The following is a 26,685-nucleotide window of genomic DNA, read 5'->3' as shown; positions in this document are numbered from 1 at the left end:
AAATGCTTCATTTTTATTGTTTGTTTCACCAAGATGTATGCTTGGAAATGTTTTTATTACGACACCTGATGGACTTTCCTTTTTTTACATTGTAAGATGAAAGAAAAACTGTCACCCATGTGATATGAGAAAAAATAAATTTGTGAATAAATTTTCATTTAGTAAGTTTACCAATTAAAGAGACAGAAGGAAAAAACATCCTTATAAAAGGATAAAAGAATCTTGATTTGACATTTCTTACAGTTCAAAACTCAAACCCTCTCGTTTGTAACCAATAAATACTTACTTTTAAAGCCCTACTTTTTCTGTTTTTAGCCAACTACCATCAATATATGGTCCCCTTTATAAGACTTGTGCTTGTTCTTTACTAGATTCTTTCTCATGTACATGGCTTATTACTTTAACAGCTGTAGTGCATCCGTAGGGCATAAACTGAAATGAGAAATTACTCTGACGCAGCATACCATGGTGGCAGTGAAGGGAATGTTGTCGATGAGGGAGGAAGCCAGAGCTGAGACCCACATGACTAAGATAATGGCCACAGCCAAGCGCTGGTCTTCTGGCACCGCCTGGGAGGGGAGACAATCAGAGCAGAGGGTAACCCGTACAGTCGCTGGTGTTTCCTATTCCTACATCAGCCAGCCTGTGACCTAAATAAAACCCACCAAATATGATCAATCTTTGGGATAGAGCTCTTTCATGACAGGTCCTCAGGTGGTTGGTTTGATTTTTGTCCTGAGACCTTACCCAGTTCTCTGCCTGTGACCTAATGCTATTTAATATTAGGATCCTGAAGCACCAGGGGCCTAGCCCTGAAGCAGTCCTGTTTTTATTGGACAGTAGTCTATTAAAATGTTTAAAAAAACATGCACTAGTTGTTTGCCAATCCCTGCATAAAATTACCATAAATGAGTACACTGCGTAATTTTTATTGCTTACTGTTAGCAGTTAAATTTAAACAAACTAAAACTACATACTCTTCTTCTGAAAATTAGCCAAATATAAATGAGAAAGCAGCCAAAGTCCAATGACCACATTTGCAAGACACCCACTTTAAAACTAAGAAAATGCATGAAAGTTTGGCCCCTATGAACAGAAAAAAGATTTTTGAAACATTTAAAACTTTTACACTTATCTTGTTTTAGTAATTCTGCAACTCAGGTGGAAGAATCTGTTAATAGGAGAACTATTAGGTGTTTTCCACAAATACCAAGTTCCCAGAAGACTGGCGTGAAGACAGCAACTTTCTGTGCCATAGATACATGCATGTATCTATGGCACAGACAGTCTGGCACAGACTGTGAATAGCCTCAAATTTTGTAAAGTAAATGGACTGAATTTGATACAGTGAACCAGAGTGAGAACCTTTACCCATAGATGATCAAAACAGGGAATGGTGGTGAACTTTTCCAAGAACTCAAAGAACTCTAAAAGCCCTGCAGACCTCACTTGCCTCAGTTAAGGTTAGTGTTCATGATTCAACATTAAGAAAGAGACACTGGGTGAGCCTAGCTTTCAGTTCCAAGGCAAAAAGCGATCACTTCCTTGGGTTTTGCAGCAGGAGTAGCCTGAAACATTATTTTTATGCGCAAACCTTTCCAAAGTGGCTAAATTGAAACAATTCTCCCAAAATAAAGAAAGGGGCATAATTCAAGTACGACATAAAATCAAGAGGGCAAACTGTTTTTTTCTAACAGCATTGTTTGTAAACATTTAAAATGATAGAGGCATCTAAGTTCTTCTTCAAACTCTAAGGTCACTTGCGGAGTACCACAGGGTTCAGTCCTTGGTCTAATTCTCTTCACTATATATATATATATATATATATATATATATATATATATGCTTCCGACTGGCAAAATGATCAGACAGCATGGGATTAATTTCCACTGTTATGCTGATGACACTCAGCTATATTTATATATTTATCCATAACTCCTGATGAATCCAGTCAACTACTTCGACTACAGGCATGTCTAGATTGCATCAAAACTTGGATGACTTTAAATTTCCTGCTTTTAAATTCTGGTAAGACAGAAGTTGTCATCTTTTGACCAGAGTCCTCAAAAAATAAACTTCTTAATCAATCACTTAATCTGGATAGCATTAAAGTGGCCTCAGGTAATAAAGTAAAAAATCTTAATGTTATTTTTGACCATGAAATATCATTTAAATCCCATATTAAACAGGTTTCCAGGGTTTCCTTTTTCCACCTCTGAAATATCGGCAAAATTAGAAATATTCTGTCCAGGAATGATGCTGAAAACTAGTCCATGCATTTGTTACTTCAAGGCTGGACTATTGTAATTCTTTACTATCAGGAAGTCCACAAAATGCAGTTCGAAGCCTTTAGCTGATCCAAAATGCTGCAGCAAGAGTTCTGAATGAAAATCAACAAGAGGGATCATATTTCTCCAATTTTAGCTTCCCTTCATTGGCTTCCTCTTAAAACAAGAATAGAATTTAAAATTCTTCTTCTAACATATAAAGCCCTTAATAATCAAGCTCCATCATATATCAGAGCTCTGATTACCCCGTATGTTCCTAACAGAGCACTTCGCTCTCAGACTGCAGGTCTGCTGGTGGTTCCTAGAGTCTCTAAAAGTAGAATGGGAGGCAGATCCTTTAGCTATCAGGCTCCTCTGCTGTGGAACCCTATCTACTTTTAAGACTAGGCTTAAAACTTTCATTATTAACTAAAGTTATACTTAGAGTGGCTTATGTTACCCTGAGCTATCTCTATAGTTATGCTGCTATAGGCTTAGGCTGCTGGTTCTCCTACGTTTCTCCAGTTTGCATTGCTTGTTGCCATTTCAGCTTTTAACTTTTTGTTCTCTCTCTTTTTTTCTTTATAGTAGGTGCACCTGGTCTGGCGTTCTGTTAACTGTGACATCATCCAGAGAAGACAGATCACCCGCTATTACCATATAACATAGCTCTGTCGTCTCTAACCCCCAGTCGGTCGAGGCAGATGAGCGTTCACACCGAGCCTGGTTCTGGTTCTGCTGGAGGTTTTTCCTTCCCGTTAAAGGGGAATTTTCCTTTACACTGTCGCTTCATGCTTGCTCAGTATGAGGGATTGCTGCAAAGACATGGACAATGCAGACGATTGTCCACTGTGGCTCTACGCTCTTTCAGGAGGAGTGAATTTATGCTTGTTAGGACTTGATGGAATCTACTGTGTTTCCATAAGAGGAAAATTTGTTTGACCAATCTGTATAATCTGACTGAATATGACTTTGGAAAGTGCCTTAAGATGACATGTATCATGAATTGGTGCTATGTAAATAGCATTTAATTGAATTGAATTAAGTTGGCAATGTATAATGCTTAATATCCTGCCTTCATGAAATCTTGGGGTATTCAGGTAACATCCGGGGCATTAGCCCCAAATGTCCAGGTGTGAGGATGTCTCTTGTTTGAACCGTTTTGATCTTCTCCCTCCTCCTCAATCCCACAAGTTAAAGGAAACCGTCTCCTCTTTCCCCTTTACCTCCAATTGTATCAAGACAGAAAGGTCATGCAGCTCCACCCAGTCCTTTGCTTGGGAAACTAGACAAGTTAGGGATCCACAATAGCACACCACCTGTCATGTGTGATTATTAGACTCAGACAGGACTGGTGCCTAAACATGAGCTGACGTACCTATTACTGGTTCAATTCTCAGCTAAGGGACAACTCACTCGCACTCGGCCAAGGGGCAAGAATATGGGTGAAAATTACCAGAGACCTCAGCAACCACCGGCAGGAATGAGACGTAAACAAAATAATTGAATTCAAAGCTGTGCACAGCCAAAGGATCAATATGCATAAAATGCAATATCAAGTCACCTGTGCCCAATTATCACTTATGCAGGCCGAGCAGATACCTGAGCAATGATGGCTGAGGCTGCGAATCAAAGAAAGGACTCACTTTTATCAGCAGCGCTGTCTGCTCTCCAATATAGTCGATAAGCTGCAGCTGGGCTAAAGCCTGAAAAATGAAAAGGAGATCAATAAGAAAAGAAGTCAAGAGAAAATTACTTAGAGGTGGGAAGAAAGAGAAGAAAAGCAATTTGGCTTCTATTTAGCAGTCATTAAGCAGACAGAGATAAATGCATTCTTGTTATCGTACCTGACACTGAGAATTATATACGTATATATAGCCACATGCCGGTAGGTATTCCTTATGGGAGATGCTTGTCTAACACTATACAGACTTCAATGATTCCAACAAATAGTTTTAGCCACATCCCATGCCCAGCAGTCAAAAGACAGAAACAACAGAGCTCTCATTGTGTCGACAATATGGACCTTTCTCTTTCCTTTAGCAGCATGGCTCATAGGTGAAGGAACAGGTAATTACTTTTCACAATGTGAGTTCACTGCCAAACTAAATTTGGGTCACACCCAAGCGTGCTGTCAATATAGCTAAGCTAACTTATGAAGTTGTTTCTTTTATTATCTCATGAAGCAGTTTGCCAAAGAAGAAGATCCCAGATCGTGACACCTTAACTGGATGTACTATTTAAGACTTTTTGTTTGCTATTATTGTTTGATTCCCTCTCTGGCTTTTGGCTGAAATCATCTGTAATAGAATATAAACCTGCTTTCCAACATATGCCACAGATAAGGACCACACGCTATGTGTACCTCCATCAAAACAAAGAGACCCGCGAAGAACAGTAGAGTGGCCCACTCCACCCGGTGAAGGATAATCTCAAAGTCCTGGACATCGGCCAGAACTAAAAGCCAAAGGGCCCCTAGGATAGCAATCCAACCTGAGTGAGAGAGAGAGAGAAAAGGAAGCACCGCCTGATGATAATCTTCACAGCCAGACAAAATCTGCATCCAAGACAGCTTTTTAAAACATTTATGACGAGAAGACATTCATAGCACACAGACGTTTTCACATTTATAACCTCAAATGTCAGCGTATTTTATTGAACACAGCAGACCAGCACAAAGTGCATCATCCATTTTTATTCAGCCTGCCTGAATCAATATTTTGTAGAACCACCATTTTGCTGCAATTATAGCTGCAAGTTGTTTGGGGTATGTCCCTACCAGCTTTCAACATGTGCAGACTAAAAATTCTGCCTATCGGTCTTTGCAAAACAGTTCAAAATCAGTCAGATTAGACGGATAGGGTCAGCATACATACATACACACACATACACACACACACACACACACACACATACATACATACAATATGTGCACCTACATACATACATACATACATGCATGCAATTTAATAGGATCTTTTGTAGCTACTAACAGGATTTCTTCCAGGATGATTTCCCTGTAATCCATCAGCTTCTCTGTCTCTCTGTCTGTGCGCAGAAACACACACCCCAGCATGATGATGCCACCATCATGCTTCACTGCAGGAAGGGTGCGTTCAAGGCAATGTCCAGAAGTGAATCTTTGGTAAGAGTACCGTTTTTCATGTAGGTTTGAAAGTTACATTTTGGGCATATCTCAGCAGAACACCTTCTGAATATTTGCTGGTTCTCTTACATGGTTTGTAGTCAATGGCAAATTATACTTCCTATGGCTTTTCTTCAACTATGGCTTTCTTTATGTCACCCGTCCATAAAGACGAGAATTGTGGAATGATAAACTAGAAGTTTTCCTATCCAGAGATTATCCCAATTTTGCAGCTCTTCCGAAGTTACTATAGGTCTCTTTGCCACTTTTCTGATCGATGCTGTCCTTGCTCAGCCTGTCAGTTGTTTAACAAATCTGAGAGGCTGAGGTTTTTTGCATGGGTGGCTTCCGAAGGTTGCAGTGGATTTTGTCAATGCTGTATGAGCAAAAGAGGCTGAAAACAAATGCATCAAATATGCTAATAATTGTTAAAGTAAAACGTGTTTTACTTTTTTTTTTACCCTTCATAGTAATGCACTACCCTAACCAGCTGACCCAAGGGGCTGGGGAGAGGGACGTCTGAGCCTCCCTACTGAAGCTGCTACCCCCGATAAGCGGAAGAAGATGGATGGATGGATGGATGGATGGATGGATGGATGGATGGATGGATGGATGGATGGATGGATGGATGGATGGATGGATGGATGGATGGATGGATGGATGGATGGATGGATGGATGGATGGATGGACAAGTAAAGCTTTTATTAATGTTGGAGAAAGTATCCCAAAAGTAAACCAGAATTTTGTTAGCTTTAACAATACATAAAATAGGTTCTTGCAAGTCAGACTTAGTTAGGGTTAGGGTTCCTGCATGAGATACTTTCTTCATGTAATACCTTCTCATTACGCCAAAAACACTGAGCATGTTCTAAGCTGCAGCACATGACCTGGCACCGACAGAGTGGGTTTTTGGAAGAGAAAGGCATGTGCATCCTCTCTGAGAACATTTGCTTAAACAGGTAAGCGGCAGTAATTGGCGGCGGTAATTGGCCTGGCTGATCCCTTTGAAAAATGCTTTCACAACTGAAGGGACTTAGAGGGGGAGGCTAAAATGAGAAAGTGACAGGGAGAAGATTGGGGTGGAATAGTTTACTATAAAGACCAGATAAGAAAAAAAACAAAATGGTAATTTGCTGCATTTTAACAAGAACTTACCTTGCTACACCAGTCCTCTAAGTAAGGACCACAGTTTAGCATTGTAACAGAAAACATGTATTTCCCTCTACTCCAAAAGGCTTATGAAACAAGTTCCAGTGAAAATGTCAGGGAAAATTATCTGGTGGTAAATGATTGAAATAATTATTCTGATGACAACAGTTTACCTGAAACACCAGTGCTGTTTTCGTCTCCCATTAGCTCCTAATAGCAGCTAAATGTCACATTCAGCAACAAGCGCTATCATTCACCTACTATTTAATACTGGGCAAGCAGGCCACACCAAGTGCCTACTATGTCTGGATGCTAAGGCAGTCATTGAAGTTGTGCTTTCTTGAATCCTAAACAATTCAAAATATGATAGAAAGCAAACTCAGAATTTTTATTTATATATATTTTAAATAGTTAACATTGTTGTTTTGGTATATATTCCTTTGCACCATAGCACTGCATAGTTGGGAATTTAATTGAGTGGTACTAATAGCTTTTAATGGCAATATGTTACAGAAGCCTATTTCTGTATGATGGGCTCACTCGTGATTCTGGAGTACTTAGTTGTACAGAACCGTTTGTGGCTTATTCAATAAATGCAAGGTGATCAGCTACTGTGACTACAAAGCAGTCCCAGATCACCACTCTGAGGTGTAGGGTTGCTGTATTTTTGTCAAACATGGTGTTGTGCATTCTTCCCTAACATCTCTACTTTGTTCCTCTATATGATAAAGAGAAAATGCTTTCAGTTGGTATCCTTAATAAACTATTAAATGATATTGTCATGTGATATTTAAAATGATAAATCCTTCAATTAATATAAATGCAGATTAGTGGGAATCTGAACACAGCAGTTGGTCTGAGAGGGGGAAATACCAAAGCATACTGATGTCAGGGTCAGGATTGACCTGAACCCTTCCAGTCACAGTTACGGTCTGATATTTAAGTGCTATAAGACGCTAAAATATTTGTGGTTTGAATACTGTTTTATAAATTTTTACCTAACCTTTCTGTCAGATGGTAACTCTGACTGGAAACCTGTTACATGTTTTAAGTAGGTGTTTTACACAAGAGGATAACTGTAACCAGTCATCATAATCACTCAATGCCAACATGCCAACGGTTTAAATGCTGATAAAATAGAGTTTGCATCGGTATCTGTGATATTTTTTACATCAAAGTTGTTCTAAACTGTCATCTCAACTGTGATCACGCTCCAGGATTTACTGATCTGGATTAAATTAACAAAGAGATCAAAAGTGTTATTTACTGGAGTCAAGTTATTAACTGCTTATGACGTTATTACAGAACTTGACTTCAAAAATCCTGAACGAGAACTAAAGTAACATTCCAATTAAAATAGCTTTTTGAGGACAGCCCGAACAGTTTCTGGGTATTTCGTCTACCAGATGAGACAGTGACGTCTGGTGCAAGCGGTACATTGAGAAATATGGCTTGTAGAAACATAATAGAAGAAATGAAACAAATTAAGAAGAATGGTAAAGCATTTGATACTCTCTTTGGATCTTAAACTATGTAAATAAAATGATTTACACCAAAGTCAATGTTCTAGAGTTTAATAAATCAGTTTTCTTTCCACATATTTGTCTATTTTCTTTAAACTTTCATTGTTGTGCTTGATTTGTCACAATCCCAATGGCTGTAATGCAATCTTGTAATCACAATGGTTTCGTCATAGATACAGTAGTAACTCATGGTGCCAGAGTCAGAGAGGAGGAATCAAATCACTTGGCTATAATCAAACAGCAATTAAAACCTAACATGAGAAGGTAATGAGATTTTAACAAGGCTTAATTCTGAAAGAGCACGTGAAAGAACAGACTGGGCTTGCAGCTGCAGTCAACCCTGACTCTGACCTGCACGCTTTAATGAGCGGTGTGTTTAAGAAGGCCCCTAACCCTCCAGCGCACCAGAAAACATGCTGCAGTGGGGTCACTCCCATTTGATAAATGTCACAGAGAGCTAACCCAAGCGATGGCTGTAATTAACTCAGCACGGCTGCTGACGATGTGACCTCATGGGGAGGCGCATCAAAACACACATCTGAACTAATGAGATGCACTTAGGGTCACCTGACGCCGGCACGTCAGAGACACCACAGCGTCATACAGGCAAGATATAATCCTCAACCTACAGCACATGTAACGAACACACAGAGACATTAGTTTAACTCAGACCACAGAGTTTGTCTTTACTTTGGAGGATGTTTGCTGAAACAGGCAAAATAATCCTAAAATTGCATTTAAAGGTAATACAGATGCAGCGATCCTGCATCTTAAAATATATTTAGCACAAATATACTTTTAGTGTGTGGTTAAACAAATAATTGGACTTTTGAAGAATTTACAGAACTGTATTTCACAGTCATAGTGATGTAATCTTACATCATTTTCACTTGAAGTAGGATTATCTATTAACTTATTCTTAGAAAGTGTATTTTAAACCATTATAATGGTTTTCATTTCATTACATGTTTCAGTACTTTTTTGTGAGTAAATTGAAAATATATTAAACTCAAAGTACATTTGAATGCAGACATTATTTTTTCAGTAGAAGCAGCCCATAGTTTCCTTGCCCATTTGCAGACTAGTCCTGAAGTGAAGCAAAGTGGTGGCAGCATCATGCTGTGGGGAGGCTTTTCAACAGCAGGAACATGGAGCTAAACAGTTAAATCTTAGAAAAATATCTGTTCAAATCATATTCCTGTGTTAGAACGGCCAAATCAAAGTCCAGATCTAAATCAAATCAGGACTGTGGGCTCGGCTGTTATCCGGCTGATTGAATAGCCAGTTACTTCCTTGCTCATGTACAGACTGAACTTTATAACCTGTATCATTAGACTTTTATGGACATTTATGGATAACATTTATGGATAAACTCCTGGGGCATGTATATATTACGGTAATTCACTTTTAATCTCCACATGTTTTGAATTGCTGATTGCTGTTAGGTGTAAACTCACAGAGCGTATCATTTCTGCTGAGGCCACCTTTTTATTATGACAATCTGAGGATAGATCTACGCCGTATAGGTCTTCCTAAATAGTTAAATAATTGTAATCTGAATTAATCAAAAAGTAGGTCAAGCTGCTTTGCGTTGAAGTCCCTCCAAGCATTGAACATGCTGGGGTGGAGTGAGAAATATTCATCAGTGCAGCCCGAGCATCTGCATAACGTATCATGATGATAAGTAATACTATTTGTCAGGGTTCTCTGTGTTGGCTGCTCTAACTCTACTCCTCAGGTGTGTCTAGTTGGCTGAGGAGGCGTGGTCCACACCTGCAGCTCGTTGCAGGCGGCTTCCTCTGGCTTCTTAAGCAGAGCACTGGCAGATGGAAGACGCCGGAGCCTTAACCAGTCGTGATTTTGGTGCTTGGATGCACTCACCTGTCTTGACGTCCCGTCCGAAGAAACAGACCAGCAGACCTGTCTGCTCAGATTTTGCTCTGGCGCTCCCCTCATACTTCCTGGAAGTTACCCAGCGAGGCCTGAGATCCCCTTTCCCGGGTTCTGTTGGTTCTGTGCTCACTCTGGTCAATCCATCTGTCAACCGCTGCCGATGAGGTCGCCTCGGATTCCTCGCCAGCTAAATCAGCCGCCCTCAGCCACTAGCCGCCTATCTCCATCTGAGTAGTCACATAGAGTTCTCATGACGCTACTTCTTCCCGGTTAGGTCCGCCCAGCCTAATGGTAAGCAGCGCAACTCCTAGCAAGTTTCTTGACTCTTATTTCAGAAGAACTCACTTGCTCTTTCTTACAGACTCTCCAGCCGTGACGTTCTGACCCAGCCGAGTCACCTGTAGTTCCGTCCATAGACCTGCCTGTTTTCCTTTAATAAAAATCTTAAAACTGTGCATTGCCTCCCGTTCGTATCTGCATGTGGGCTCGTCATCTGAAAACCATGACAGAAGAAGGCTCCGGCCACCAGAGTCCAGCGGATACGTTCGGGCGGCAGATAGCCGCACAGCAGGAACAAATGCAGTCGCTAGGTTTTGCTGTCAATTCCACTCAGGAACAGCTTCAGAGATTAGCCGCTCAGGTTAGCCTACTTGTGGACACAGTCACTTCCGCGAAGACGTCACCTGTCACTCAGGATCACGTTACCCCCGCCTTCCGACGCTCCGAGCTTGGAGAATCAGGTTTGGACTCCACCACTTGAGGGCGCGTCACCTTGTCCGGAGAAATTCTCCGGTGACGGTGGAAGTTGCGGTGGTTTTCTTTTCCAGTGCAAACTGGTGTTTAACCGTTCTCCCCAGACTTTCGCCTCTGATGAGGTAAGGATATCTTATGTCTTACGTCTACTAACGGGTAGGGCTCTTAGGTGGGCCGAGGCTCGATTCCCTGATTGTCAGTCGTTTGGGATTACTTTTCAGGACTTCATTGCTGAATTTAAGACAATTTTTTCACCTGAGTTGGATTCGGCACAACAGTCTCGTCATCTCCTCACTTTGAAACAGCGCGGTCGACGCGTATCTGATTTTTCCGTGGAGTTTCGTACGTTTGCTGCTGCTGCGGGTTGGCAGCCGAGACCGTTAAAGGCAGTTTCTTTCAGGCTCTAGACGAGTCGTTAAAGGATGAGTTAGCTCGGGTTGAGGAACCTGAGGATTTTGAGGAGTTTGTAGCACTTGCTATCCGTTTGGATTCTCGATTACGCAGCCGAACCCGTTTTAGATCCAACCTTGCCTTGCAATCATCCACCTCCACCTCTTCTACATTTACCAAGAAGGAACCCTGTTCCTTTACACCTCCTCCTGAACCCATGCAGTTGGGGCAGGTTGGTCTTTCCAATAAGGAACGTCAGCAGCGTGTCTCGGAAAACTTATGTCTTTATTGTGGAGGTGAGGGTCATTACCTCAGAGATTGTCCTGTTCGGCCAAAAGACCGAGTCCGCCACTCTTAACGGGGGGGATCGGTGGACAGGTTGGGATCTATTCCCCGGGAGGCTGTTAAGGCGTCATTTGGTTCTCGTTGTTGTTTACCAGTTACTTTAATATTCGACCAGAAAAGTTTTGATGTTTCAGCTCTAGTAGATTCAGGCTCTGATTTTAATCTCATAGATCAGGCGGTTGTGGACCAGCTTCGAGTACCTGTCGATCTTTTACCCGAGCCACTCCAGGTCTCGTCATTAGATGGGCAGAGATTGACTCTTATTACCCATCGCACCCGACCATTGGTAGTGATAGTTTCCGGTAACCATCGGGAACAGCTTTCCTTCTTTGTCTTCCCGGTAAAGCGTTCACCTGTGGTTTTGGGAATAGCCTGGTTAAGGGTCCACAATCCGCAGTTTAATTGGGCTGAGTCCCGACTGGAGTCATGGTCACCTACTTGTCATTCCCGTTGCTTGCAGTCCGCTCGGCCCGTAGCCGTCTCCTCTACTTCCTTGACAGATTCCGGAGACATGATTGACCTCTCTCGCGTTCCAGAGGATTACCACGACTTACGGCAGGTATTTAGTAAAACTCAGGCTTGTTCTTTGCCCCCACATCGCCCATACGACTGTGCGATTGACTTGTTACCTGGGGCCCCTCTACCGGTGAGTCGGCTCTATAACATCTCCAGGTCAGAACGTCAATCGCTTGAGAAATACATCAGTGAGTCTTTGGCTACGGGGTTAATTCGTCCTTCTTCCTCCCCATTAGGGGCTGGTTTCTTTTTTGTGGGCAAGAAGGACGGGACCCTTCGACCCTGTATAGATTATCGAGGGCTTAACCAGATAACCGTCAAGAATAAGTACCCGCTTCCTCTATTATCATCAGCCCTCGAGCCAGTCCAGAATGCCAAGATTTTTACTAAGCTTGATCTGCGCAACGCTTATCATTTGGTTCGGGTGAGACAGGGGGATGAGTGGAAGACGGCTTTTAAGACTCCGTTAGGTCACTTTGAGTACCTAGTCATGCCCTTCGGCTTGTGTAATGCCCCGGCAGTTTTTCAGGCATTGGTTAACGACGTCCTGCGGGATTTTTTGAATGTTTTTGTTTTTGTCTATTTAGATGACATCCTGATTTACTCTCGTGACCTAGAACAACACAAGCAACATGTGCGACTTGTTCTCCAGCGATTACTAGAAAATCGCCTGTTTGTAAAAGCCGAGAAGTGTGAGTTCCACCAGACTTCAGTTTCGTTCCTCGGTCTTGTTTTGGAAGGCGGTCAAGTGAGGTCAGACCCAGAAAAAATAAAAGCAGTAACGGAGTGGCCAGTTCCTGAGTCACGTAAACAGCTTCAACGTTTCCTTGGGTTCGCCAATTTCTATAGGCGTTTTATCAGGAACTACAGCCAGATAGCTTCCCCGTTACATGCTCTTACCTCCACCAAGGTCCCTTTTATCTGGAGTCCTGAAGCCGATGAGGCATTTAATCGACTTAAGTCCCGTTTTTCCCAGGCTCCCATACTCGTTCACCCTGATCCTGCGAAACAATTCACCCTTGAAATAGACGCTTCAAACACAGGTGTGGGAGCGGTCCTATCCCAACAGTCTGAGATAGATAAAAGGTTACACCCTTGTGCATTCTTCTCCCGTCGCTTGTCCCCCGCCGAGCAAAACTATGATGTAGGCGATCGTGAACTGTTAGCCATTAAGTTAGCATTGGAGGAGTGGCGGCACTGGCTAGAGGGATCCGAGCAGCCCATCATAATATGGACAGATCACAAGAACCTCTCCTATCTGCAGACAGCCCGTAGACTCAACTCAAGGCAAGCCCGTTGGTCATTATTTTTTTCTCGTTTCAACCTCACCATAACCTACAGACCAGGCTCCAGAAACATTAAACCAGATGCTCTGTCTCGTCAATTTGCCCCATTTGAACAAGAGAAGGAGCCGGAACTTATTCTTCCCCCCACATGCACTGTTGGAGGTCTGCATTGGGATCTGGAGGACAGGATTAACCAGGCCCAACTATTAGATCCGGATCCTGGTACGGGTCCACCGGGACTAAAGTATGTTCCCCAATCTGTTCGTCCGGAGGTTTTACGCTGGTGTCACGATGCTAAGTTTTCCGCCCATCCGGGCATTTATAGAACCCAGTCTCAGGTGTCCCGACGATTCTGGTGGCCATCGTGGACCAAGGACGTCAGAGACTATGTTTTAGCTTGTCCTATCTGCGCCCAGAATAAGTCTTATAACCAGCCACCTTCTGGGTTGTTGAATCCTCTTCCTATCCCCAAACGTCCATGGTCCCACATTGCCATTGATTTCGTTACTGGACTCCCTGTTTCCCAAGGCATGTCAACGATTTTGACTGTTGTTGACCGTTTTTCGAAGTCTTGTCATCTCATTCCCATCCGTAAGCTACCTAACGCCCTCCAGACTGCCCAACTCCTCATTAAACATGTTTTCAAGCTCCATGGTATCCCTGTTGACATTCTCTCTGACCGGGGTCCCCAGTTTATTTCTCAGGTCTGGCGGCACTTTTGCTCCGCTCTGGGTGCCCGTTACACGCTCACCTCCGGATACCATCCTCAAACCAACGGCCAAACAGAACGAATGAATCAACAATTAGAGACCACTCTCCGTTGCCTCACGTCATCTTCACCTACCGACTGGAACAAGTTTTTGCCTTGGGTAGAGTATGCCCTGAACTCTCACATCACCTCAGCCACGGGACGTTCACCTTTTGAAGTTGCCTTAGGATATCAACCTCCACTCCTACCCACAGACGAACTCAGGATTCCCTTCACCTCCGTCAACGACTATATTGCTCGCTGCCAGAATATATGGAAAGAGACGGTTACAGCACTCACTCGCACCGCAGAGCGGAGTAAGAGGTTTGCTGACCAGCACCGCAGACCAGCTCCCCATTATCGCCCCGGTCAGAGGGTTTGGCTATCTTCCAGAGATGTATTGACTAACCCATCCGCCAAGAAGCTTGCTCCCCGGTTTACTGGTCCCTATGAAATAGAGACAGTTATCAACCCGACCACCGTCCGCTTACGTCTTCCCCCTCACTCTCGTGTTCATCCCACTTTTCATGTATCCCAGATTAAGCCCGTTTTGGACAATGATTCATACCCTCCTTCCGGACCCCCTCCACCCTCCCAAGACAGTCAGAATCCTCGCGTCATCAGGGTTGTGGATGCCCGTCGACGAGGTAGGGGTCACCAATACCTCGTCGATTGGGAGGGTCGCAGCTCTGGGGATCGCTCATGGGTGTCTGCAGCTACCATCGCCAATCAGGATTTGATTCGGGATTTCTGGTCTACTCAGCCCAGTACTTCTTCGTCTGGGCCGCCAGGAGGCGGCCGTTGAGGGGGGGGTAGTGTCAGGGTTCTCTGTGTTGGCTGCTCTAACTCTACTCCTCAGGTGTGTCTAGTTGGCTGAGGAGGCGTGGTCCACACCTGCAGCTCGTTGCAGGCGGCTTCCTCTGGCTTCTTAAGCAGAGCACTGGCAGATGGAAGACGCCGGAGCCTTAACCAGTCGTGATTTTGGTGCTTGGATGCACTCACCTGTCTTGACGTCCCGTCCGAAGAAACAGACCAGCAGACCTGTCTGCTCAGATTTTGCTCTGGCGCTCCCCTCATACTTCCTGGAAGTTACCCAGCGAGGCCTGAGATCCCCTTTCCCGGGTTCTGTTGGTTCTGTGCTCACTCTGGTCAATCCATCTGTCAACCGCTGCCGATGAGGTCGCCTCGGATTCCTCGCCAGCTACATCTGCCGCCCTCAGCCACTAGCCACCTATCTCCATCTGAGTAGTCACATAGAGTTCTCATGACGCTACTTCTTCCCGGTTAGGTCCGCCCAGCCTAATGGTAAGCAGCGCAACTCCTAGCAAGTTTCTTGACTCTTATTTCAGAAGAACTCACTTGCTCTTTCTTACAGACTCTCCAGCCGTGACGTTCTGACCCAGCCGAGTCACCTGTAGTTCCGTCCATAGACCTGCCTGTTTTCCTTTAATAAAAATCTTAAAACTGTGCATTGCCTCCCGTTCGTATCTGCATGTGGGCTCGTCATCTGAAAACCATGACACTATTATGCACCGATTTCAGCTATCATTGCAGTTGGTCATGCTGCTGTTAGTGTAGAAGAAGAGGTAAGCATACCCCCCACCCCCCAGATTGGCTAAAGTTACTTAAATTGTTATTTTTCATTTAGGAGCTGGAAGTATGGACAGGGGGTTTAATTTGAGAAATCTGGTCACCTCACTCCACCTACCTAAGAGAAAGTTGTGTTAGAAAATTCTTGTGGATCAAAAGTTTCTGAAATGCTCATACATATTCTGATGCTCAGTCTGAACTTCAGTAAGTCATCTTCACCACATTTAAATGCCTGTCATTGTCTGATCCCACATATGCAACAGAGTGATGTAAAAGTAATAATGCTATCCCCACGCACCTTGTTAAAGTGTGTAGATAAGGTGTTCTAAACCGGCCACAGACTTGTAAAGAAGGTACAATATGAAAGATTTTTTTAAATAGCCTTTTCTAACATCCAGGCAAGAGTAGCCTTGATGAGACTGCACAACACTTACCGAGCTCAAGATGAATGCTGGGAACAAAGGAGTTGAGAAAAAACATGAGGATCACCACACCAAGGACCGAGACACACTTCACCAACAGGACCTTGTCTGTTATTCTGTGCTGTAAAAAAAAAAAAAAAGAAAAAACATATTCTCTTCGACTTTTGAAAAGCAGATTTTTATCACACATCTGAAGGTATTTGTCTCATGGGAACTTTCAAAGACTTGGCAAACTTCATTACTCAGATAGCATCAATGCATTGCTCCTTCAGTGAGAGAAAAGCATTTCTGAGGCAAGAAATCAAAAGCTACCTTCTTTTGCAGCTCCTGAATGTTTTGTTCCCAGTTTTTATCCTCCTGAGAAATTTGTCTGTAAAACACAATAGTTTAATCTCGTCTCAATTCATCTGTAAATGGGAAAAAAATCAACACAAATTATTGGCTACTATATGACCATACTAAAAACTACAGTATTTCCATACTATAAGGCGCACTTAAAATCCTTACATTTTTTCTAAAATACACTTTATAATCCAGCGCGCCTTATATTAAGATTACCGTTGTGCTTACTGACCGATTTTATGTGGTACAATGGGCTCAAAAATCTGTAAGTATGACTTTGGTAAGCAATGAAGCCGCTCCGCTCAGTGGATATTGAGAGCATTACGGTACACTGTGTCACTACCTGATTGGACCCCTGAGCTGTCTACAAGACACAGCGCAGAGTCCACACAGCTCACACTATGCACACAGTATGCCCGTGTATGTGAGAGCCTTTACACAGCGCGCACCCAGAATATACGCTAGCAACCTAGTGAGTTAATTCAATATAAAAGTTACATTTATTTTGGTCTGATGTTAGAAACAGTGCAGTGTAGTTCAACTACTCTGTCCTCCAGACAAAGACAGAGAGAGCTGTGGATGTGAAGGGGTGGAGTCAGGGTGCGATTTGCTGGGGGGGTTTCCCCCCCTCTGGTTGTGATGTCCCCTCCTCTGGTCATTCATGTTTTATTCCTGGGGGGGATACATTCCTCCCCCCTCTGATCTGAATGAGTAATATCATCAGGGGTTAAAGTTCTCCGTCGCTGCGACAGATTTCCATCATTTTGGAAAATGAGCGCAAAATGTTCCGTGTAGACTTTTTATTCAAGATTTTAAGCAGAAGCTCCGCTCAACCAATGAAATCTGGCAGAGCCAGGACATTAGCCAATCAGAAAGAGAGTAGGGCGGGTCTTTGCAACGCGGAGATCTCCCATCCTAGTTTTGGGAGCGCCTGCTAGCTAACTTTTGAAATGATCCCCCCCTCTGTTTTTTTTGCAAATCGCACACTGGGTGGAGTGATATTATATTACACACTTAGGAAGAATCTGTGAATAAGAATTTTATTTAGTGCACCTTATAATCCGGTGTGCTTTATATGTGGACAAAGATGCACAAAGACAAGTTAATTCAAAGTGCGGCTTATAATCGGGTGCCCCTTATGGTCCGGAAAATACGGTATACTGACTGAACATACAATGTAGTATGTATTGCCCCACCATGTGTGTATTTTATGTACTGTATATATCTTTAAAGGTAAAGAAACTTGAATTGCCTTCAGAAATATAAATAAAAAATGTCCTTCTGTGATTTGTGGTAAAAGGCAATCTTAAAAGTGACATTTAACCTTTGGAAGGTTTTCATCAGCTTGCGGAGCAGATTTTCTAGGTTGAGCACTTTCTGCATCAGAAGGCATTTCACAGCCGTCTCCTCTCGGCTCGCCGGGTTAATTCGCTGAGCTGTTTGCCTCCAAACCAGGATCTCATGCTTCAGTTCTGGAGGTAGATGACAAACAGACTTGTTTAGGAGATGTTAAACAAGAAAGACATACAGAGTATGGAAGGAAAAAGAGCTAACATTCAAGAAATTTAATGAGACATTAAAGGCCAATTGATCATATTTTAGAGCCAAACCTTGAACCTTGAAAGCGTCAAACGTATATAATTAGCCTGCCCAACGAGTCTTTTGTGTCAGACCTTGTGAAGGATGATAAATTACCATCTAATATCACTTTATCTGGAAGGTTGATGCTCTCTACTGTTGTACACAAAAAAAATGATTTCCTAAAATTGAAACTTGTTTAAAAAGAATATGTTGTATGGATGTGTGGCAACGTATCGGCCTCTCTGCCTCATTAATGAGTAGAAGCTGTTCTGGTCCTTAATTCCCTGAATTGATTCCACCTGCCTTTATATACCGGAATAGCAAGTTCTCTGCTGATCTGAGCGTTACAAAATACATTAAAAATAACACCATTTTATTATTTGATTTAAACACATTAACAAATATTTAACAAACAAATATTTTTAAAATGAGTTCACCATTTAATTACTCATTTCATGAAGGCTGTTGCAGCACATCATCAATTTATGTTATCTGTCAAGCTTACTAAACAAAGCATTGTTTCCAGATTAAATGATCAGATGCTGGAATCTATTTAACAAGCCACAATGAGCGCTTCAACTATGTCATAACAACCTAATCTGAAGTTAAGTTCTAAAGCAACAGAAAGAGACCTTATCAGAAGGGCAAAAAATAAAAATATAAAGGAAAGTTAGTATTATTTTAAGCACAATTATTGATAACACAGCATATTCAAATAAAATTGCAATATTCATGTTAAACAGGTAATCCAGCACCTGATTTACACAACAATGATTGATTAATTCCTGATTGCCATTTTTTTATTATTTTTAATGGCTTATTTACTTGTTCAATTACTGATATATTAAAATTATTTTCGAAAAACCCTCTGTATTTATTCCAATTTTTATTGAAATTAAAACATGTAAATAATGTAAGAAATTAATTTGCAAGGATTTATCTTTTTAATTGGTTTATGGTTCTTTTGGCCTTCCATAGTCAGATGTTGTAGCAGTAAAGCTCAGTAACAAAATGAAGCAGATTTACTGGGTAATACACCGGAAACCCAAGACTGAATAAGAAGACAGTGGGATGTCAGTGGTCAATATGCTTCACGGTCCCCCATAGAGGGCCTAATGCAGCCAGACGATGGGTAGCTTGACCAACCCAGGGACAACCAATGCTGAAACAGAGATAGAGCCTCAGGGTGCTGGACTCCTATGTGAACCTGAATGGGAGCCATCTTTTTTTTTTAGAATGTTGCTAGGTGACCTAAACAGGATCTAAGTGGAAGAGTGCAAAACATTCCTGTAAGCAAATCTACACAATTACCAAGAGTGGCAGGGGGCTGAAACTGTTTTACCCACATGCTGTACACCATGCTGGTGGGAAAGTGGGAAAAGTCCACAGGGTGGGATTTACAGATGGGCTATCTGGCCTGCATGGATAGGCATTGGCTCCTTTCAGCCTGTTTGGTGTGGCAGCATAACACTGAACACTCAGTCTGTCTCTCTCCTTTAATGAGAGTGCTGAGGTGACCACAAGGAAGCTCAATTGTCTCAGTTTTAATGATCCCCTGGTGGGATTCTCTCAAAGCAGCGAAGAATTGTAAAAAAAAAAAAAAAAAAAAAAAAAAACTAAAAAAATATCTCCCACAAATGTCTGTTTTATTAGTGTCCCCATTATGTAAGTCCACAGGGCCTTGAATAAAGAGGGTTACGGTAGGAGAAAGTATAGATTCCTGGATGGAAGACAGAGCCATTCTCCAAACCAAATATACTCTGTGCTCATAATTCCTTTTAAATGAGCTTCTTCTGACTCTGGACACCAAGTCTTCAGGGATATACAAATACATCTTTCTTCTTTGTTGCTGGATAATTAAAAGGATATATAAAACAACTGTGGTGCAGCTTATTAGTGGAGTTGTTCAGACAACAACACAATGAGAGACGCGAGTTATGTGCTGATCTCCGGCTAAGCTTTAGATCAGTGAGTCACTTATTACTCCAAACTAGTCAGAGTGAACAGCTGAACATCAGAATAAAAGGCTTTTCTGACTCCAGCCATGTGGCGTCTTGGACACTAGTTCGAGTTACCAGACTCAACTGAGGGATGTGAGCTGGGAAAGATGATCAACACCAGATACTGATGCTACAGTTAGCTTCTTCTTATATGATTTTGAAACTGCAGTGTAAAAACAAAAAGTGCTTGCAAAAGTATTCAAACATCCAGGAACTTTTGTATGGACCAATTAAAGGACTAATGTCTCAGCAGGATCTTGAAAAACCAATCCATGCGTTTATCTTTAGATGAACTGATTACTGCAGCGGTGTCTTTATAGGTCTGCCTAAAAAGTCGATCAGACAGAAGCAGTTGATCCAGAACGCTGCTGCTTGTGTCCTTACTAAGACAAAGAAAGTAGAGCAGATCTCCCTAGTTCTAAAATCCTTACACTGCCTTCCTGTATCTCAGAGAATAGACTTTAAAATACTTTTGTTATCACTGAATGGCTAAGCACCAAAATACATTAAATACTTGTTATCAGTGTATCAGGCGTACTACTCTGCATACCTAGAACCAGAACCAAACATGGAGAAGCACCGTTTAGTTTTTATGCTCCACTTATCTCGATCAAACTCCCAGAGGGCTGTCAAAATTCCTGAAGCCCTGAGTTCCTTTAAATCAAGATTAAAACCAGTTTGTTTATGATTGCCTTTGACTGTTAAAGGTATATAGCCATGTTATTTGACATGTTTTTAATGTATACATCAGTATCTCACTCTAGTTGCATATAAAGTATTTCTGAAGATTATCATGTCCTGCTGGCATAATTGTTGTTAGTTTGGTGTTTTATGCTAACTTATTGCTCAGTTTGTCAATAATTAAAGCCCTTTGTATATATTTATACTAACAATGGAGGTACGACACTGCAAATGTGCGCAAGGGATAAACAAGGAAGTGGCTAACAACTATTAGCATCTCCCAGCAAAGTGTAGAAACAATGAAGAAAGGTCCAAGATCCAGTGTAAAAAAAAAAAACGCAAAAAAATATGATTCAAAGAGGGAAAAGACTTTAATAGTGCCGGGAATACAGCATGAATGTTGGTGTTCATTAAAGCGGAAGCTAAAACTGTCGAGGCTCAGATGTAATCTGGCTCATTTGTGCTCTATCAGAACACTGTCAGGATGGACGCTTGGTGTATATAACCTTATTTTATCATGATCAAACAGTTTTTGGTCTATTTTTATAAGCATATAATGTGGCTATGTACCTTTAATGTTCATTTCAAACTGTTGTGGTTCGCTGAAACTTAATTAGATTAAGTTTGTAGTCCAACCTGTCTTGACCTAATGCTACTATTCCACTGCAATGCACTTTTCTCTGTATGTTTTCTTTTCTTATGTTCTGTTTATCTAGAGCACTTAATTATCTTGTTACTGCAATGTGCTATACAAATAAACTTGCCCAGTGTAATGAACCAATACAAAGAACCCCACCATTGTAAAAGGAAAATTATTTATAAAATCTAAGTATTAGAGCATGTCTGTATTCAACCCCCTTAATCTGACACCCCTTTATAAAATTAAATTACCTTCAAAAATCACCTAGTTAGCAAATAGAGTCCACCTACATGTAACCTAATCTCAGTGTAAATCCGAGGTTTGCTAGAAAACACTAAAGAACAAACAGCATCATGAAGAACACGAAACCCAGCAGAGAGGGAGAAAGTTGTGGGGAACTTTAAAGCAGTGCTAGGTGGTAAAAACAATATTCTAGACTTTCATTATTTTGCTGAGCATTGTTCAGTTCTTCATCTGGAATTAAAAGGAGAAAAAGAAAGTAACTGTTGAAAGAAAGCCATAAGAACCACTATTAGTGGCGAGCTATGCAGGCGACACAGTAACCCTGAAAACACCATTATAACAAAAAAAACACAGTGGTGGTAGCATCATTCTGCATTAATGCATTTTTTTTCACAAGGGACGGGGAACATGTTCAGAGTTGAAGGGAACATAGACCTGTTGGAGGCAACAGAGAACTGGATGCTGGGGAGTAGTGTTATCAGCAGGTGAACGGCTCTACATTTACAGCCAGGGTTTCAATTGAATGGTTCAAAAATGATATTTAACGTATATTGATATGCTAGAATGCAGTGGTGCACATAGCTAACTAAAAAGTTAGCTTTGCAAACTCATATTCTACACTTAAAACGACTGTGACTCAGTCTGTGTCACACATCTTCAGACAAAAGAGGCTACATGCACACACACAGCACATGGTGAATGTGCACAGTATTGTATAATTGAGGGGGTAGCTGTTTTAGTTAAATAAAAAATAAATAAATTACTTTTATACCTTAACTTTTACATGGCAGTGAAAGCTTGTGAGAAAAATATTCTATCCCTCTGTGCCCAGACCACAGCATTTAGTAAAAAAATGTGTGCGATTCAGGGGGCCACTCCAGTGTTGCCAGGTCTTGCAAGAGAAACAAGCACCAGATGTATGACCTTTAACTTGTAAACAGTATAAATAAACAAGCCCAAAGTCCCTGATAATAAGTGGACCTGGCAACACTGCTGGAAGCTCGGAACACAGTGCTGAGCGTTTCTGGAGGTCCTTTTTCCCCTCTGTCATCACTCTTCAACGAACATGAAATAAATCATGACGTTTAGGGCTACCTATTTTTGTAACATCAATGATGTATATTTAATGTGTACTATTTTTGAATTGAAAAGCATAAATAAAAGCCAGTTTCATCATTGCTACGTAGAAACAAGTTTTTCCTATTTTATATGTGCCGGTTAAATGTCCCTTGAGGTTTGCCTTCAGGGTAGTCTTCCTGGTGATTTGTACAGAAGTGTTGGAAAAAAACAAAGAAATTTCAACCTTTATAAGTGGAAAGCTGGTAGAGAGATGCCCCAAAGATTCCTTCCACAATTATGAACCTATTAGGGTTGGTCTGTCATATAAAATTCCTAAAAGAAATACATTATTTGTGGTTAATGTTAATGTCAAAAATGTTCAAGGAATACTAATACATTTATGTGACACTAAACCTAAAAAACCTATTCAAAAAAATCTAAATTATCTACTGACTACTGCTTATTAAAAAACATCACCGCTTATCAAAAACCTTTCTGAATAACATCTTGTTGCTTGTTACAATCTGACAGCAATGCTAAGCAGACTGAAAGCAGAAACATCATGTAGTCAAGTTAGATGGTTGAAAGCATCTTGGAGACAGAATGTGAAATGTGTTCCTTTCAGGTTTATGCATTTGCCCCATGCAAGCCACTAGTACAATTTACTAGTATAATAACTTGCTCATGTCTCAGCCTTTTTTCAACTAAAACTCAATGTCCACACAGTTTCTGTGCTCCAAATAAATGACTCACCAACTATTTCAATGGACTCTTTGTTGTAAAGTTTTTTGTTCCAGTAGAGCATCCTCAGGAAAGGAAAGGAGGTGAGAAGGACAAGGCATATTCCAAGAAACATGTACCCCGTGAAGCTGGCAAAATCAATCCCCTGGAACATAACAACAAAGGATAAAACTGTTAGACATTCACAAATCACTCCTACCTGTGTTCTGATGTCAGATACTGAATAACTGGTATCAGTTTTGGTACTTTCACTGACAATGTATGGGATAAACACTAACAAGTCAACATATCTGAATAAATTTTTGGCCCATTCTTCTATGAAAAAGAGTTCAAGCTCAGTCAGACTAGATGGAGAGTGTCTGTGACTAGAACAGAGTTTTCCCACAGATTCTGAATTAGAGTTTGGTCTGGACTTTGACTGGGCCATTGTAAGCACATCAATATGATTTGATCTAAACCATACATTGTAGCTCTGAATGCATTTTTAGTTTTGCTGTCTTGGTACAGAAAAGACCTTGTGCAGAACATGATGTTCAGGGTTGGTGCACTATCAGTTTTCTGTCACACAGGTTTTTACATCAAGTCAAGCCAAACATTATTTGTCCTCCTAGCACATTTATGGCCCATTTCTGCTCAGCATTAAATATGCAGAAAAAACACAGAAGCAGACTTCTGCCTGTCTCTGCCTGCCGGTGGTCAGAGGACCCGGTGGTGCCGATGTATGGCAGCCTCACATCTGTCAGTCTATCCCAGGGCAGCTGTGGCTACAACGTAGCTTATCACCATCAGAGTGTGGATGTGTGTGTGAATGACAAAATGTAGTGTAAAGCGCTTTGGGGTCGTCGGATTTCATAAAGAGCTATGCAAGAACAAGTCATTTGCCATTTATCAGGTTTTAGTCCATCATCAGGGAGTTTTGCAGATTTGTACCTAAATGCAGGGAATGCAGCAGTAGCTACTACCATCCACCAAGGTGCCTTTGTACTAAATATTAGCATACACCGTTATCAAATTTTCCAAAAAAGTAGCACTTCCATCTTTGCTAAACAAAAGCTAGCAAACAAAGCAGTATTGTACAAGCTTGTCTTCCAGGTGCCCAGTCTGGACTTGCACCAGGTTCTAATTACGGTTGAAATGTTACTGAATAAATAATTTTGAGCTCTTTTAATGTTTTAAATAAAACGCTTGCATCGGGAGCCCCGACAGTTTCCCAACATATTTCCGCCACTCAACAACGTGGAAATACATCACATTCAGAATAACTTGATCCTGACAAGCGTTTACATGACATGACACATTTTTATTCAAATCTTTTGTCCATGTAAACAAAGCTATTTTTAGAAGGGGGTATTGGTTCTTGTCATTCATTCTGTGTCACGATCTTGGGTTTTTGTTAAGTTTTTGGATTGACTATTTTACTCCATGCTCCACATTTCTCAGCCACTTGTCATTATCCAATCAGCTCTGCTGTACAGTACAGCACGTTCTGGCCAATATGAACCCGACACAGAGTTTACATTTCTGACTGACTTATGAATAGAGCTGGAGAACATGATATCAGCCAGACACAGAGTTTTGTTCTAAAAAGTTTATTGCAATAATGATGTGTGGATGAAGATGGAGGCAGACAGTAATGGGTGGGAGACCAGAGGATGCAGGTGGGGTGACTGGCAGAACCAGACTTGAACAGATGAAGCAGGCAGTGGCAGACCGGAACCAGAGATGAAAATAGGAGATGGCCAGAACAGACGATGCAGACCGAGAAACCACCAGAACGGGCAGAGCAAGCAGCTGGAACTGATGAGGAACTAGGCAGATTGAGCAGCACGCAGGCACTGGAAGCACACATCAGTGATCGCTGAACTGGGAAATAGAGTGCAGTTGGCAGAGCACACACAAGAGCTGGTAGAAACATGGTGGACGTGCACAGGAGGCAAGACGAGACGTTCTGGCAAGGATGAGTTGGCTGAGGCTGTAATGATTTGTGATGAGAGAACCCAAAAGTAAGCCGGACACTGAGCTGGAACTTAAAAAAGGGGTTTAATAACAAAATCCAGGTGGCAAAAGGCAGACTCAAAAAACAGGACAGGCACGGACTGACAGACAGGCAGGATGGATACAAAAATAATCAGAGGCTGGAGAGGGCTTACCGCAGACTGGCGCGAGGGATACACACAAGACGTTCCAGCAACAAACAAACAACTAAGGCAGGCTTAAATAGGAAAATGGAACAGGTGAGAAGGGCGGGACCAATTAACCAAAACAGGTGACAGCAATAGAGGGAACATACAGACTAATAAAGAAAGTAAGACCAAGACTAATGAACACATCAAAAACAACACAACACAGAAATAAATCCTAAAACAGAAAAGTTGACTAACTGAAAATAACCTAAACCACAACAGAACGTTACAGAGCCCCCCCCTCAAGGGCGGATTCCAGACGCCCTCCGAAGTCTAAAGAAAAATAAAATCAGACCGGGCGGTGGAGGGGGCTACAGGTCGGAGCTACAGGTCGGAGGGCCAGAGTCCGAAAAAGAACACACAATCAATAAAAAAAAACAACCCACAAAGGGCGAGCCTCAAAAAATAAAGAGTCCAAAACAGTCTACGTGACCGGCGAGACAAGATCTCCGGTGGTCGTCCCGGAAGACCAGCTAGACGTGACAGGGTCTCCGGCGGTCGTCCCGGCGGACGGCCCAGACGTGACAGACTCTCCGGCGGTCGTCCCGGCGGACGGCTCAGGCGAGACAGACTCTCCGGCGGACGGCCCCGGCGAGACAGGTTCTCCGGCGGACGGCCCCGGCGAGACAGGTTCTCCGGCGGACGGCCCCGGCGAGACAGGTTCTCCGGCGGACGGCCCGGCGAGACAGGTTCTCCGGCGGGACGGCCCCGGCGAGACAGGTTCTCCGGCGGACGGCCCCGGCGAGACAGGTTTCTCCGGCGGACGGCCCCGGCGAGACAGGTTCTCCGGCGGACGGCCCCGGCGAGACAGGTTCTCCGGCGGACGGCCCCGGCGAGACAGGTTCTCCGGCGGACGGCCCCGGCGAGACAGGTTCTCCGGCGGACGGCCCCGGCGAGACAGGTTCTCCGGCGGACGGCCCCGGCGAGAACAGGTTCTCCGGCGGACGGCCCCGGCGAGACAGGTTCTCCGGCGGACGGCCCCGGCGAGACAGGTTCTCCGGCGGACGGACCCGGCGAGACAGGTTCTCCGGCGGACGGCCCCGGCGAGACAGGTTCTCCGGCGGACGGCCCCGCGAGACAGGTTCTCCGGCGGACGGCCCCGGCGAGACAGGGTTCTCCGGCGGACGGCCCCGGCGAGACAGGTTCTCCGGCGGACGGCCCCGGCGAGACAGGTTCTCCGGCGGACGG

General features: G+C 42.7%; 1 protein-coding gene across 1 annotated transcript in view; it reads right to left on the bottom strand.

The window, feature by feature from the left end:
- oca2 (oculocutaneous albinism II) overlaps nt 1-26,685 on the bottom strand; it is an 81,603-nt gene that overhangs the window by 14,735 nt on the left and 40,183 nt on the right. Inside the window, exons 16-22 of the mRNA XM_036141536.1 lie at nt 23,327-23,459; nt 17,694-17,841; nt 16,340-16,397; nt 16,040-16,148; nt 4,633-4,760; nt 3,914-3,973; nt 465-569 (exon numbers count right to left, since the gene is read on the bottom strand). Of these exons, the coding sequence (XP_035997429.1) occupies nt 465-569; nt 3,914-3,973; nt 4,633-4,760; nt 16,040-16,148; nt 16,340-16,397; nt 17,694-17,841; nt 23,327-23,459 (741 nt within the window). The remainder of the gene's footprint in view (nt 1-464; nt 570-3,913; nt 3,974-4,632; nt 4,761-16,039; nt 16,149-16,339; nt 16,398-17,693; nt 17,842-23,326; nt 23,460-26,685) is intronic.

Source organism: Fundulus heteroclitus, chromosome 9 (assembly GCF_011125445.2).
Source record: "Fundulus heteroclitus isolate FHET01 chromosome 9, MU-UCD_Fhet_4.1, whole genome shotgun sequence".
Taxonomy (NCBI): Eukaryota; Metazoa; Chordata; class Actinopteri; order Cyprinodontiformes; family Fundulidae; genus Fundulus; species Fundulus heteroclitus.
The sequence above is the reverse complement of the archived record's forward strand: the minus strand, read 5'-3'. Positions and strand labels throughout refer to the sequence as shown.